This window comes from Parus major, chromosome 13 (assembly GCF_001522545.3).
Source record: "Parus major isolate Abel chromosome 13, Parus_major1.1, whole genome shotgun sequence".
Classification (NCBI taxonomy): Eukaryota; Metazoa; Chordata; class Aves; order Passeriformes; family Paridae; genus Parus; species Parus major.
In genome coordinates this window covers 7,829,462-7,846,110 of record NC_031782.1, presented here as the reverse complement: position 1 = coordinate 7,846,110, position 16,649 = coordinate 7,829,462, and the positions used below count along the sequence as shown (strand labels likewise).

Here is a 16,649-nt window from a genome sequence, read left to right as displayed (position 1 = left end):
AATAAATACAGTAATGCAACAATCAAAACAGTGGTTTCTGATGCCACAGCTCAGAGACAAGCTGCTGCTTAATCTCATGAAAAATTGTCTCAACAAAATAGGGTGAGAGAGTGGGTGGGAACAGAAAAATAGCCTACCTGAAACATACTGTGCACTTTGTAACTGTTGCTCACTGCCCAGGAATGACTTCAAACTACAGAGACACTCAAATTCCCATAGAAACAGTGAATGAAATTTTATAATTAACTTACTGAAAAACATCCGGGCCAAAGACTGCAGCTAAAGAACTTGCTGACCAAATTTCTTCATGATGAGATGCTACATTAGCTAAAAATTTACACAGAAACTTTAACAAACTGTAATTAACAGGTGGAAGCTGCTGCAAAAGGAACCTCAACTTTCTTCCAAATTCATCTTCATTATTATAATCTGAAAAAGTAATAAAAATACTTTAGTCGGAAAGAAGATATCTTTTCATATTTGAAATTGATCAGCTTTTTTGCCTCTGACAATTGCTTACTCCTGAAAGTAGAACTAATTTGGTCAAACCCCAACCTAAAATGTGAAAACTGCCTTGCATTTGTTCAATATTATCCATCGCACTCTTTCTGGATGTTTTCCCCAATTAATGCCCACTCAAATTCCTGATTTCAGAGGGCAAACTCTGTATGTTTTTGTTTTACCACTGCAACATAACAACTGCTTCACGGAAGAGCTCTAGAGGCAACAAGAGCTCCAGATAGTGAGTTAACTTCCATCTAGTTAAACTCTTCTGGCAGACAAGCTACTTTGACACCTTTCCCTTTACAAGCATCCCATTCTCACCACTCTACCTGCTTTTATAATACTCAACAGATAAATTCAAGCTATCTCAATGTAATCATATTGACACGTGCTAAGCTTGAAACTTGCTGATTCGATTTCAGATTTGAGAATGAGGGGATTTTATGGTCACCCTTTCTCACCCCATTCAATTATACTCTTCATCAAAATATCTCCCCATAAAGTTTATTTGTTACTTCATCAGCCTTACATGCAGCAAGGTTCAAAGAGCTTACAGCTGTTTGTACCTAACTGAGAAATTCCATATAAAGGAAAAGAAATGTCAGGAAAGCAAAATGGGAGAAAAATTGATAGAAAGAGGCTTCCCCTTCTTTCTCATACACTTGAAAACTCTTCTAAGATCAGTTAGAGAGGGAAAAGCACATTTGAAGATGATGAGCCATCTCTGGCACTCGAGATGAGAGAGCAGAAACATCCTAGTTCGTAATATCAAAGCAAAGAGTGAATAAATTCCCTGTTGAGCATCTACAGGAACACCAAGCAGGAACTGCAGGATTTCATTTGCTTAGACACAGTTAAGGACTACAGCAGCTGAATACAGGCAACCAAGCACAGAAAATGGTTGTCTCAACAGATAACGCATTAAAATGAACATTTCATTGAAAGTTCTTGCTCTAGAAATGCACTTTGGAAACAGAACAAAAAAATAAAAAAAAAGCATTTAAAAAGTACTTTAACAATGTAGACTTTTAAAAACAAAGGGAGCCCAGCAAGGTGATAATATACACATCTCCATGTTTCCTCTAACCAATCCATCCTGAAATTTAAGTTCTAAACCACCAGAGACTCAAAGGCAGAATGTTCTTACCTCTAACTGAAGTCCTCTGCACCAAAGCAGGGATACACACTTGCCACGTGCACTGGGATGGGCACATTCACACCTCAGTTACCCAAAGCACCTGCCTTTGAGGAACCACCTGCCTGAAATGAGCTCCTAACGATGCACACAGGCCACACCTTGCTGTATAGTGAAGTCATTCTGAGGACTAAGCCTGACCTAAGGACATGGAAAGACTCCTGAAGAGGGAGAAGACCAGAACTAACATATGAGTCAACAATTACTACCACCCTCATTTCTTTAAGGAATTCCTCTGCCTCAAATGCAGCTGATGATGTAATTCTGAAAACTGGGATATGTCTATCAAACAGGCAAAAACCAATGACAGGAAATCAAAAGTCTCATTTTAGCATCTGAAAACACTGTTTAAGGTTTCATGCAGTTTAACTTCCTTGCTACAGTTAACTTTAAATTTTGCTGAAATAACTTCAACACATTAAAAATGACAGTAAAGAATAAGCTGCAAGATTAAATGAAGTTTCTCTATATATTTAACAAAAGGGAACTAAATGGGGACTTGCATGCTAAAAACAATCCATATGTAAGTTCATCCACAGTGTTCTAGTCAAAGATGGGAAGAAAAAACTAATTTTCACTCTACATTTTACAGCCAGAAGAGAATTCTGCTGTCACACCAGTTAAGATTCCTCAATCCCATTTCCAGTCCTGCCAGATAACATTGCAACCAAAATGTACCGCAGTATTTTCACTGTTGTCACACAGAGCACCAAAAACTTAGTGCCACTACAAATCTCAATTCAATACTGGGTTTTACTCTTCAAATCATAAAATAAAAACACTGAATCAAAGAGAGTCAGTATTACCTTGAGAAAGTTGCATCAAATGTGTGTGCAAGCTGCCTGGAATAACTGGCTCTGGAAGTTCTTGAAGAAAAAATCTAAGAAGGCTAATAGCTGAGGGTACATCCGCTTCTTTATCCAGGTCCACATCTTCTCCATTATCATATCGTTGCCGGAGCCACTCCACTGTCTCAGCATTCCCATTGACTTGGAAAAGTCCTTCTTGTTCCAGACCCCCTGAGTTAGAACAAAAATTGCAGAAATAAACTTTTAGCTCTGGTGTGGACAAATATATAGGAAAAAATACTGATAATCAGATATGCACAACTCCCATACTGGCTGAAACATTGTCAGGACAACAGTTTTGCATAACTTCCAGCAGCTCTACTCCCAATGTACACATTCTTGTGCCCAGTAATGATAAAATAACAAGGGAAGTGTTAGCAGTACCTAAACCACAGCATTTCCTATGAGGTGACCTGCAGAGCTGACTACATTACTGCTGGCTAGAAAACAGTTATACACATAACAGAAGGAGCAAAGAAAGGAAGTACCCAACACAACCAAATCGCATCCAGTTGAACAACTGACTTCAGAAAACAAGTACTCTTCAAACCCCACAATCTATTCTGTAAGAATAACAATGAAATCTATTACTTTAAATACAGCAAGGTGATACATACCATGTTCCTCAATATAGTCCACAACATGGCGGACTATGAATGGAACCTCATTGTCTGGTTGCCCTTCTTGCTGCAGCTCATCAAGTGGAATTCCAAATATTTTGTTAGCAAGAACAGAGTTGCAGTTACTCAAGGAAGGGGAGGAGCTCTTCCTCATATCTTTTTGCAGCCAAAAATCAAAGCTGTCTTTTCTGTCAATAGGAGAAATTAAAACAAAAAAACCACATCAATATATGTTTTTGAAAGCACAAAAAACCACAAAGTGTTTTAATTACCTAATGCAAATACTCTCTAGTCTGTCTCCATCCATTCAGTGCTTTAATGGTCAGTTCTGTGATGACTCCAAACACAGCTAACTCAATAAACCACTATCACTGATGTGTTCTGTCCAACAGAGGACTGAGAAGAGCATATGTAGCAGCAAGGAAAATGCAGAAAATTCTAGTTATCACATTTCTAATTAAGTCCTAAGGTATTTTGGTAGATTCCTCAGGACTTTTTCTGACAGTATTTAGTAGCCAGTCTTTCAGAACTCAATACAAAAGCCTCTCAACAGGAAATGAAACCAGTGGATCACACCAAACCAAAACTCTAAGTTTCAGTTACATTAAATGATTAAATATTTTGTGACACACAACTGCGCTGTAATAATTTTAAAATATATTTGGCATTTTCTGGTCAACATAATCAAGCTTTCAACACCTGCATCAAATTAAAATTTTTACTGAACAAAAAACTCCCAAAGCTAATTTCTATATGCTCAATGATACCACTCTATCATGCTTCACTTGCAAGTCTTTACTTGATAAAGGATCTAGATAGATAACAAAAGGCAGTGTAAGTCACTCAGTCAAGCTGTTATCCTGTCAAAACCAAAATATTTCTTCCAGGAAAAAAACCCTGTCCTTTCAAAACAAATAATAAATAGAAAAGAAAATATACTTGCTTGAATGCAAGCAGTCATTTTCACAGAAACTGGCACACAGAACAAGAAGTATATGCTGTTAGTCAAAGCACTGCAACCAAACAAAAATTCTGTTTATTAAGAGTTAAATTCTAATAGATTAGACATTCTGAAATCCACACTTGCTTTTTTTTCCACAGGTAAGCAAATTAAGAAACCCACCTCAGAGTACTTAAACAGCCGAGTTTGAAAAACGCTTTCTGCGCCAGCTGCCCTCACTGACCAAGCATTCTTTTGTCATTTATGGTTGTTTAAGATTATGGCAAAAGATCAGCCTGTAGTTCCTCATTGAAGAATAGCAGAACTCGATCAGTACTTCAGCAGTTAATCTGAAAATAAGGAAAATATTATTGGATCATAAAGTTTTCAACAGTTTTAAACTCAGTCTGTAATCCAAACATCACGTTAGAGCAATTCTTGTCAAATCATCAGTTTCTTGTCCTGAACAAGAAGGCATAAAGACCACATTAGCACAGCTTATGAGAGAGTCCCCAAAACAGGAAATCCCTCTTTTCACTTATGAGTTAGCCAAATCTGAAGTGAAAGTTAGCATGGGACATCTAAGTCTTAACAATCATGAAATAATTTGCAGACTCACTCAATCCTCTTCCAAAGAATGAAGGAGTGCTAAGGAGGTTACACAGAGTGTTTTAAAGTACCTCTTAAATAAATACTAAATACTAAAATATATAATAAATAAATATAATGTTTAAATACTAAAATATTTAATGGCTATGAAATTTTTAGAAGGCTCTCAGGCACTAGTCTAATACAACATCTTTAAACAGCAAGACCAAAACCAAAATCCTAACTAAGTAACATTTAGGGTCAACCAGTTTTCTGTGGTACTGATCATCTTTTCTAGCAAGTTGACTACGTGTCCTAACTGCCAGTTCAAAGTCCAAGTGATCATCAGGTCTGGATACAGGAAGCAACTTCCCCCAAGTCAGATTCCACAGAACCACCCACATTTTTGCCACCTTTTATTTAGAATCCAGATTATCCGGACATTTTTCATGTTCTCATCTCTCAAAATAGCTGCAAACCACAGCAAATCGCCTTTATGGTTTTCTGTGGTATTAAAAATTTAAATTGCAGCTTCATGGCACAGCAGAGCCAGTGTAATGTGCCCAGATTCAGCCAAAGGGTCCTCAGCCCCCTGATCTCCCCCATTACCTGCTCTAAATAAACTCAAGCAACTGTGACTGGGCAAAACAAGATTATGACATACACATAACCACAACACTCATCACCAAAACTAGACAATAAAGAGGCTTTTCCCAGCTTCAAAGTATATTCACTGAAACCTTTTGTTTCATAACTGAAGATTGATATGACAGACTGGAGACAAGTACCTTCCCTCCCTCTGTTCTCCCACACCAGCTCCTGCTTCAGTTCCACATCAGGACAAATAAACTTTATCTTTGCTTGCAAATTCCTGACAACCAAGCCCCTCTGGTTTCAGCACCAAAATGCCAGACCATTCATTAGCCTATCACAATAGGAGCCCAGAGTACTCTCAGAAGTTTGAATAAAGCAGCTTTCCTGCTCCCAGCCCTCCCCAAACTGCATCCATGTGCTAAGGGAGTTGGTCATAAGCTCTATATAAGACTGCTTTCACATCCTCAGCATTTCCTTACATTGAGGCCTAGAAGAAAAAATATTTCAGGCTTAAAAGTGTTTAAATTGTCTCTGTCTATTGCCTTGTATTATCACACACAGGTTGTAGATCTCTTACATCTCACACAAGTGAATCCTGGTCTGGTATCAGACCTCCCAGGTGAGCTGACAACAGAAAATGAAGGGTTATATTCTAGTCACTGGGTTTGACTTTTTTTTTTTACCCTCACATATTCAAATCTGTTATTGCAAATTCTTTGTTACTAAAAGACCCTACCAGATTGCAACAGTAAAGCAGTTGTAATTCATGAACCCCCTGTAATTTATGGAGGCCTTGTACAGCCATTTTTCTTATTGTTTTGTTATTTTAAGTCAAAATCAACATGATCTTTGCATATAAGCAGATTTCAATCAATCTCAATATATCAAGCAAATTTTAAAATATGAAGTTGCACAGAGTCTATTTTCTCAAGCTCTACCAAAGTCAGCTTGTGCACAATGAACCAGAAAACCTCACACTGGCCAGCTGTGGGGATAAGGGCAGCTGGGAGAAAACCCTTGATGGATCCACCACAGTACTTCAGGCTGACTTGTTAAAACCAACAAACAAACCTTCAAAACAAACATCACCTAATAAAAAGACCAAATTAGAAGTAATCACTTCTTTATAATTTGGCACCAAATGAACAATCTTGCAGCCCAGCTTTCTCAGCAGAGGCAACTTTGTGCTCAGCTCAGTGACATGAAAGCCCAGCCACTTTTGCCAGGTGCAGCAGATGAACAGGCTGCCTGAATATTAAATTGATTCAGCAGTCATGAAAAAAATAAAAGAATAAAGACTTTTATTTTAACTGGCTTGGCAACGTAACAATGAAGTTGAAACAGCCTGGTTGTCTCATTGTTAGAGCAAAACCGGATTTACAACCCAGGTTTATACTTTGAAGAAAGCTTTATATGGCTTATTATCATCTAGAAAAATAAGTGAAAACCTCATTTTCACCCTCTCAGATACACACACACTTTTACACGCATTTCAGTAGATCATTATAGGCAACAATCTATTTTCAGAGCATTTCGGTCTTTTCCCTTTTAGTTCAGGCTTTGGTATCTCCACAGGCTGTGATACAATTAATCTGACATTTACCAAATCTAGAAAGAGCGAGAAACTTGGAAACTTTGAAAGTTATTCAACTTCCAGCAAGTTTTATTTCCTGCTATTGTAAAAACTGTTAATAATTAAGCATTTTATCTCCACTTTTTATATGGATCAGAAGCTTTCCCACTTGCCCTTCCCTGACTCAGGAAGTGCAGCACTTCACTGCAGACACATGAAAACTAGGACAGGACATGTAACCTTCAGGATTATTTCCAGAGTCTTTTACAAATACTAATGCTGTGGAGTTTTTTAATACTCTTTTTGCCCCAATCAGAAAACTCAGGAAAAAGGAGCTAACCCACTCAGTCAACTCTTTCTACTTTTGCCCATATTATCCTGATCCTTTTGAGCACATGCTTCCCCCTCACAATTTCACAACCTAAATGCTTCACAAGTTCTATCAAGAAAAAAAAAATAGCAAGTTAAAAAAAAACAAAAACAAAAACAACCCCCCCCAAAAAACAACCTCGCTTGAGTTTAATTATAAACATTCTGGTTGCATTTTTTTCAAACTACTTCCCCTCCTTGTTACTACAAACATTCAAAAACATCCTTAAGCTACAATCATGCTCTACAAAACGTACATGTAGGGAAGTAAAAATACACCTTATTATAACCACATATTATACCGCAATTTTACAAGAGACTGAAAAAAACTATGCCCTTTGCAACATGTTGAGCCCAAGCATCGTAAATGAGGGTAAAACACAGAGTTTTGTTCTGTATTGTGGATTTCAGTGCTCTCACACACTATTTTAAAAATTTTGGTTTGCTTTTTTTGAAGGCAAGTTCTTCATAGAGTCTGCTGGGAAAACAGCACCATGAGCTTCATTTTGCCATCATAATAGCATTCACTTATCTTGGCAACTCAAGAAGTATTTACACCCACACACGAAATGCCACTAAAAACCCCACAGAATACATGGCTATCTGCTAATATTTGAGGAATACACATGAAAATTTAGACTTACATTTAGTTCAGCTTTTATATTAATGACTGAAGTACAAATAATATGTGAGCATCATTTTAAATTAAAGTCCTCAGGGTTCTACCACCTTTCCTTAAAACAAAGGAATGAAGCAACAAGGAAAAATAAACAAAGACTGCAAACTGAAACTGTGCCATAGGAATGAAAACATTAATTCTGCATGTAGAACGTTTGCCACAAGTCTCAACTGTTTAAGCAATTCTTTATTTTCCCATTTTATGCAGCAAGAAACTCGTATTGTCTCTGAAGCCCAACCCAAAACAAACACTGACTGCTGTTTTGCCCTATTTTTAATGTATTATTTTGTGGCACAAGCAAACATCGCCAGTGAGTATTTTTCTAATATGTAAAAGTAAAAACTAACTAAGATTTTTAGATCGGAAAAAATAACAAAATGGCCTGTCCCTGCTTCTCAGGAAACACACCTCAAGTTTTTTGGCATTTTCAGCCCTCAGTGCTGTGACCAACCCTGTGAACCATCACATGCCTCCAAACCAAGTCCTAACAGATCACATACACATCCTTCAATACAAAGAGGATCAGTACTCCTTGTCTGCAACCATTATTTACAAATAAAATTCCACCAAAAACATTAGAGCCTCAAAGTTTTTGATTTCTTACTCTATATTTGATGAAGAAAAATAACATATTATGTTACTTATATGACTTACAGCTAGACAAAACCTATGTTCCCCTAGATGCCTACAGCAAACATACTGTTAAATCCAAATAAATAATCGTTTTTTGGGCTAAGTTTGAAATTATCAAAGTTTAAACGGATTTTCCAAGAATTTCTAAATGATGGCCAAAACTTAAGACACAGATTCCAAGCTGGAATCACAGGAACTCTCCTCATGTAATCATCTCCTCATGACATCACCCAGAGCCAGCTGCCAGGCATGAGCAGGAGCAAGAAGGCTTCCCTGGGAAACTTTTGTGTCCCAGCTCACCAGAGAATGCAGAGTCATTCTGTAACTGGTGAACTACATTTATTTATGTTTCCAAAAAATGGCAACCAACACTGTCGATCTTACTCTTAAGTTTTGTTGAGTTAAAAGGAAAACTGAGTTTTTGCAATGTTATGTCAGAACTGTAACAATTACCCCATACTGATTTTTATGCCCTTTGTATACTCAGATTACTGTGAACATTCCCAATGGATTAACTGCTTTTGGGCAAAAAAGCTTTTGCTCATCTGATTTTCAGATTTTGTTCAGTTAACAAGTAAAACCAGTATTTTGCTTGTTTGAATTAATTCAGTCAAAATTTAAAACATGGCCAAGCTGGGGAGGGGACATGTCTTAGAGTAAATTTATACAAAAGACAAACTGAAATAAACCCTCAAAGAGAACTCTACCACAAACCCAGAACACAGAAAAGGACAAATTTGTCTCAAGAGCACAATAAAAGCCATGTAGAGATGTGCCAGTGCTTGAACAGACACAGAACATCCTCCATGTAAAAAGAATAATCACATTTAAGTTGAAATATAGATATGTAACACACTCATCAATACATTTGAGTAGTCAAAACAATAATTACTTAAAATAAAAGTTTTAAAACCAACAAGATTAGCTTAAAATAGACTCTTACAGCAAGATTTCCTCTTTTTGACTCAGTGAAATCAGCTATCAAGAGGTATTTTAGTCACAAGTCTATACTGACAAATCAGAAAACTGGGCTCAGTTATTATTTTAAATTTAATAAGCTGGTCTTCTTAAGAACACAATCCCTATCCCATTAAGGCATACTTTTTGAAATTAGATGTAACTACAAAATTTAACTTGCAGTGTTGAAAGAATCCATATTAGAATAAGTATCTTCTCAAGCAGATATGATTTTCCTTCTTCCTTTGTTTCTCATTATGGTTCCTAACTCTTCACTGCCCTGTTTGCTTTCTGGTTAAGTAGGAATCAGAAGGAAAACAGCTCACTGTAGTTTTGCACACAATCACTAAAGGAGTCAGCAGAAACATTAACATCAGCTCTTTAATTAATGAGCTGTTTGCCTGTGTATGTGCTCACATGTGCATTCACACACACATTAAACCTCAAGTCCATTAAGCAGAAATCCTCCATCATTTGCCACCAGCACTTCTGAGATAGTCTCAAAAACCACACAACTGACAAAATACTGGTTATACTGACAAAGCAAGTAGGAGCACAAAAAATACAACGTAAGATTTAGTGGAATGCAATTCTAATTCAATTTTTGTTTCCTGGGAAAGTGGCAGCAAGCCTTCTAATTTACAAATTAGAACAATTTAAATTAAGCCTTTATGTCCTTTCCATGCAAGAAAGAAACAAAACACCTCATGAAAGCTCCACTGCAAGAGATACAACTAAAACTAACAGAATTTTGGATTTTGTGGGGTTTTTTTTAATTTACAAGCCACAAAACCAAGATACTGATTAGTATTTTTTTTCCAGTCATTAAAGTTTAGTCTACAATTTCAGTTGACAGAACCTGATCACACTGTCTCTGAAAAAGCCCATCGTTCACGGACCTTCATGAGAGACAAATCCTATCTATTAGAAAAACTTCAAATACAGTGACTGATTTAAGCAACATTCCAAAAAAATCCTATCAAATTCCAGAACATTCAACAACATTCCAAAAAAATCACACAACATTCCAAAAAAATCCTACATTTTTAAAGAACAAGCTGAGAGATCACAAAAATGTTGGCTGGTTTTGATATGCAAAAATAATTTATGTTCACTTACTAGATAAAATCCAAAGGCTTTTTAACAGCATTACAGCAACTTATAATCCTCCAACTACATTGTAGCAAGAAAATAAAACCATCAGCGATACCAGAAAAAGTAGATGTTTGCTCAGAGCCTCACACCCACCACCACACACTGCCAGATTTGCTCTCATCTGCTGCTGCCAATGCACATGTGCAGAATTCTAAAGAAACTTCCTGCTCACACAGATCCCATCACACTCTTAACAACAGTAGTTAATAAATAAAAAGGCTTTTGTATCTTGTGTAACAGCTAATTATATTCATCCTACTTGCCACCCCCCAATGCAAAGCTCTACTCCACCAACCACACACATCTCATTGCCCCTGCATCAGATAATGCAGAATTTCAGTGCAATGGTATTATAAAGTATTAATAGTAATATACAGTAAAGTAACAGGAAGAAATTATCAGCAAAAGTATGCAACTAGTGAGCTTCAAGTTATAAAACCAAAGCAGTTTACCAATTGTCACTGCTGTTAAAACAGACTTTGGAACAGAAGTCAAGCTATCTCAGACACCAAAAAATCAAACTATAAATATATAATGCACTTAATTAGTTATAAATAAGTTATCTTATTACATACATTTATCACCAGTTTGTACTTCCCCTCCTAAACAGGTAAGCAGAAATACACACCGGAACTCAGCAGATCACAAAATGGTTACACAGCCCCTTCGCTATTGAAACACTGCCTCTGTCAGAACCTTGAGCACATGGCACCAAAATAAAGGACAGGCTCAGCATCCCCACTGCAGGAGAAAGACATTTCAATGAAGAGTTCAATGCTGCAGCAACGATTCTCTGAATTTAAAGAAATGGGGAGAGGAAAAAAAAAAGGAAAAAAAAAAAGAAAAAAAAAAGAAGGTCTGGTACTGAGGTCTTTTCATCGAAACTTAATTATGACTAAATTTGAAGATACCACCAGAAATTGTAAGGTTAAGAGTTACATAGCAGACTAAAATTAACTAACCTGATTACTCCTCTTAAGTGCCAGGACAACAAAAGATTTCCTTAAATGTAAAGTTCAGCAGAAAGGAGAGAAAACCTTTCACACATACCCACTTTTTTTAAAGAGTATAAAGGAAGAAAGAACCACATTCATAAGATTCTCGCCCTCACCTTTTCAGTTTTGTCCATGTATTTTTTATCCTACACAGCTGAGCACAAATTCTAATCCTAACACACTGCAGGGAACACTGAACAGAAGAGACACATGAGGAGAGCTGCCAGCGACACTGGAACCTGGACAATCAGTCCAGGGTTCCCACCAGATACAGGGCTCAGATCAAGCAGATGCCCCACCCAATGTCCTTAGAAATGTCCAAACAGTGAAGAAAATAAAAACCATTTAAATCTCTCTAAAGAAAAAAGCCTCTGCAACCACAGTCTTTGTTACAAGCTGTTTGAACACAAACATAAAGCCCTATCTGTATTTTAAGCTCATTTGGCATATTTTTCTTTTAAGACAAGTATACAGGATTTCACATTCACTGGGGAAAGACCACAAGAGTAGAACTGTTTGTTATTATCACAATAGAACTATTTTCACTAATCAGAATATGGGACTGCAAAATATTACCCATTTCTTGCAGTGAACGACTCCACCCATATGTTGCAAACATAACAGGTTTTGACCTTCTAAACTACGTTTTTAAGACTTCAAAACAAATCAGCTCTTCAGAAAAAAAAGGCCAGTAGAAGATGCAGTAACAAATACCTTATGTTTTAGGGTACAATAATCCACAGAATTCACTTGAACTGACTGAACTTCCACAAATCTCAACAGCTGGCTATCAAGCCAGTACAAACTGTAAAGATAAATCTGAATTTACCAAAGCCTTGAGACAGCTAGTTGTTCTCAAACAAAATTTTTGCAGGAAAAATCTCTCACCTTATAGAAAATAATAGTCATCATGACTGAATTGCTCAATTATACTAACTTTCCAGGGAGCAATGTAAAATTCTTGTATTCTCTGCCTGAATCCAATTTTGACAAGAGACATCAAGCCCCTCTGCTAAAAAACTGATAGAGCCATCTCTTTACAAACTCCATGACAAGTAACAATCTCCCTCTTCCTCTAGCCCTTCACAGATTTAATATTCCTTTGCTTCTCCTGTATCTCCTCCTTGTATGTTTTGGATAAAGTGTTATTTTTCAGTTCTTAAATAACAGTCCTCACATCTTAAATGAACAATATGATAAATATACAACTAGGTCTGAAATACAAAGAAAAAAGTTTAAAAAGTTTGCCATCCTTCATCCTTACAGATACAGAAGATGAACTGCCCTGCACATAGTTAATTCGCTCCCACCTAAATGGCCACTAGATTTTTGTGTAAGAATATGGCAGGAAAATTAACCTGGTGCTATGCACTGAATTAGAGGACAACTTGAAGTATTCTCTTACTGACATCACTTCCATGTAGCTGCAGTTTCTTTTGTGGGGGACGGGAAAAAAAGAGAACCACCACACACACACATACAAAAAAAAAAATAAAAAAAAAAAATAAAAAAAAAAAATCCAAACTAAAGCCTCAGACTTGGCAGGTTTTACTCACTTTCCAATGAGCCCTGGCAAGGGGCATCACTGCTCAGCTGTAACATTTGACCAAAAATCAAAAGGCTGAGTATTAGAAAAGGAAAAAAACCTAGCCCATAAAGCCTTCCCACACAGCAAGCAGGGACTCACAGAACTTTCTGATGTCTGTTACAAACGCACAGAATATTTCTTCAGCCTCACCTGCTTTTGCAAACATGCCATTATGTACATTATGTACATTAGACAGCAACATTTCACTACTTGCACAAGTTCTCAGGGTATGAGCCACACATGACAAATGTTAAATTTTGTCTTTTAATGAGCTGCAAGAAGATCCTCCAGTATTCCAAGCAACACAAAAACTAAGTGCCCAAACTAACACAGAGCAGATAAAAACTATCATTTGCCAAACTCAGATGTTTTGACGTGTTGTTCATGTCAAAATCTACAAGCATTCAAAGTTACCAGGAACTTCTCAGAGTCAGCATCCTTGAATGTAATCATGGAACACTCGACTGATTTTTCTAAAACAATACTGTAAATTTCCAGTTTGATGCTTTCAAAATACTGAAGTATTTAATTCCTTATTGTTATATAGTCAAGACAAGGAAAGAATCCCTATGGAGCCAAACAATGTATAAATACAGACAAAGAAGATTAAAAGAGATTCTAAACAACTTCAAGTCTATGCAACGAAGAACACATAAAGCAATCTACTGGTAATGAGCAGTAAAAGAAAAAGAAAACAAACGAAATAGCTAAACTGCTTATAATATACACCAACAAACCAGCTTTCTATTCTTTTTATGCTGCAGATTAAACTGCATGGAAGACAGAAAAACTTCAAACCTAAATGCTAATTCAGTTTTAACAATTTGTTCTAAATTCACAAACTAACAATTCCATCCCTGAGGACATTCAGGAAGACATGCCAAAAAAAAATATAAACAACTGTGTAGGTTTTTATATATTCACTTTCTTTTATTTTTTTTTTAAACAGGCAGGAGCTGTTACATGGTATTTACTTTCTTCATCTGTTACCTGTTTTCCCCATCTCGAGCCTGGCAGCAGCAAGAAATTTTGTAAAAATTTCTTAAAACGCAACCAGAACAAGGAACCTGAGAATAAGTGAGTTGTTCATTAAAAGCTGGTGCTGCAGTATGTGATGGCAGGTTTTCTGTTGTTGGGTTTTGTTGTTTTTTCCAAACCTTGAAGGAGCACCCCAAAACGGGCATCTCATGTTAAAGCAACTTTTTGATAGCAAGAAACATCTCCAGTCAAATACTCTAATCCCTAAGGAGCTTCCATAAACAATGGAAACCCACACCGGCAAACCCCTCGGAATGTACATTTGGTCACAGGCTGGCGCTTTAAGTCCATGACCCAGCGTTCTTAATGCCAGCGTTGCCTTCGTGACCACAGGCCATTTAGTGACTGCCGTTCTTTCAACTTCTGGGACCAACTTCGCTGTCAGGGAGCTGCGAGGCTGATGCTGTCAGCGCGCCAAGCCCCATGGCAGGGGGCACCAGGCTGCCCGTGGGAGGAGGGAACAGCCTGGGCACACAGCTCCTGGAGGAGCCGGGCTGTCAGCGCTGCCTGCGAGGTCCCACCGACACCAGGCTGGGAGACGCTCCCGCCTCTTGACAGCTCCCCGCGAGCGGTTCCAGCGACTCGGCAGGAGGAAGTTCCCGCGCCCCGCTCGGCGCCGGTGCCAGAAGGTTCCTGAAGCCTGACGTGACACCGAGCAGCCCGAGCAGGGACCCCCCGCGCATGCGCCCCGCGCCCCTCACCGTTGCCGGGTGACTCGCCCTCCCCGCCGTCCTCAGCACCACCAGCAGGTTCCTCCGCCTCTTCCTACCCCGGGGGCCGACGCGGGCCTCTTCTCGCCGCTCCGCTCTCCTCGCAGCCCTCCTCCGCCGGCCGCTGCCCGCGCCGTATGCCGCGGCCGCCGCGCTGCCGGACCCGGCGCCGTCCGTGCCCTCACAGCCGCTCCGAGCTCCGAGCCGCGAGCGGGGGGTCCCCGACGGCAGCGGCGGCGACGGGCGGAAGTGACGCTCTGACTGACAGGTGCAGAGCGCGCGCCCCCCGCCCGCCTCCCCCCGGGGGTCACGTGCCGCGGGGCGGGGCGGGCGCTGAGGGCGGGCGGGGCGCGCGCCCTGAGGCGGCGGCCGCGGGCGGCCCGGCCCGGGGGGCTGTGAGGGGCGGCACAGAATGGACGTTTCCCGGTGCTCTCGCCTGCGCGGTAACTCAGCCACTCGCCCTCCTCGGACTGGGCGGGCTCTGAGTCACAGAATCAAATAGCTGAGGGAATAACTCTGAGCTCGTCGAGCCTTACCTTGGACCGAGCATCACCGTGTCCATCACACCAGGGCACTGAGTGCCACATCCGGTGTTACCTTAAATACCTCCCTGGGCAGCCCGTTTCAACGTCTGATCACTTTTTCCGTGAAGAAATTCCTCCTCATGTCCAACCTAAACCTCCTCTGGGACAGTTTAAAACTCTCCTCTCGTCCTGGGGTGCCCAGAGAGTGACCACGGCCAGTAGTGGCACCATGCAGGCTCGTACCCTGCTGGCTTTGGTTGAGGAAAAATTTCTTCACAGAAGGGATCATCAGACATTGAACGGGCTGCCCAAGGAAGTGGTGGCATCACTGTCCCTGAAGCTGTTCAAGAGAAACCTGGACGAGGCTCCCAGTGCCATGGCCTGGTTGACATAGGTTGGACTCAACTACCTTAGAGGTCTTTTCTGGGGTAATTGATTCTAAGATTCCAGATTCATAACCATATTAAAATATTTCCTGTAAATTTTCTGAATTGAAGCATCAAGAGCAATCACTGCCAAACAGTTCCCAAATGTAAGCATACCAGAAGTAATGAAGTGCCCTTTGACAAAGAGTTAATGCATTTTGAAACACGAAATTTAGCACCCTTAAAGTGAGTTAGCATAAGTTAGAGAGGAGATGCAAGCTTACACCCGAAGTGTTAAAACCAGTGCCTGGCAGTCTGTGGTTCCCACATGCTACACTGAAACTACAACAGCTTTTTCTGTCATGCAGTGCCAGCAGCCATAGGTGGTGGGTTTAATAAGGCATTTAAGGAAACTTGGATTTAGATAGTAAAAACCCTCTCAGGAAAAGCTATTTTCCTCCCCCCACAAAAAACTGACAAAGAATATATGAAAGGGGGAAAAAATTATACAAGCAGGATGGGATTAATTTAAACTTATGTATTTTCAATAGCTGGGAGGATTTTGTTTCAGGTTCTGCAGCATGGATTCTGAATTTTATCTAGAGGTACATTTATAAGACTCATTAAAAGGTTTTGCATTTAGAATCCAAAGAAGGGAGAGTCACGATCCCACAGTAAATTAACCTGGGTTTAATCAGATCTGTAACTCTGTTTCCTGCTGGAAGATTTGGTGTCGTTAGGAGGTACTACGCAAACCCAATAAAACATGTAGGG

The 16,649-nt window shown here is 39.3% G+C and overlaps 1 protein-coding gene across 4 annotated transcripts in view; it reads right to left on the bottom strand.

The window, feature by feature from the left end:
- The window catches only part of FAM13B (family with sequence similarity 13 member B), a 44,909-nt gene extending 29,704 nt beyond the window's left edge, over nucleotides 1–15,205 (bottom strand). The window contains exons 1-5 of one of the 4 annotated variants that reach the window (XM_015641609.3): nucleotides 14,978–15,205; nucleotides 4,291–4,457; nucleotides 3,165–3,355; nucleotides 2,506–2,718; nucleotides 252–429 (exon numbers count right to left, since the gene is read on the bottom strand). In XM_015641609.3, the coding sequence (XP_015497095.1) occupies nucleotides 252–429; nucleotides 2,506–2,718; nucleotides 3,165–3,321 (548 nt within the window). In that variant the 5' untranslated portion in view covers nucleotides 3,322–3,355; nucleotides 4,291–4,457; nucleotides 14,978–15,205. The remainder of the gene's footprint in view (nucleotides 1–251; nucleotides 430–2,505; nucleotides 2,719–3,164; nucleotides 3,356–4,290; nucleotides 4,458–14,977) is intronic. The other 3 variants (XM_015641606.3, XM_015641607.3, XM_015641608.3) reach the window with 3 other exon arrangements.
- Nucleotides 15,206–16,649: the final 1,444 nt, after the last annotated feature.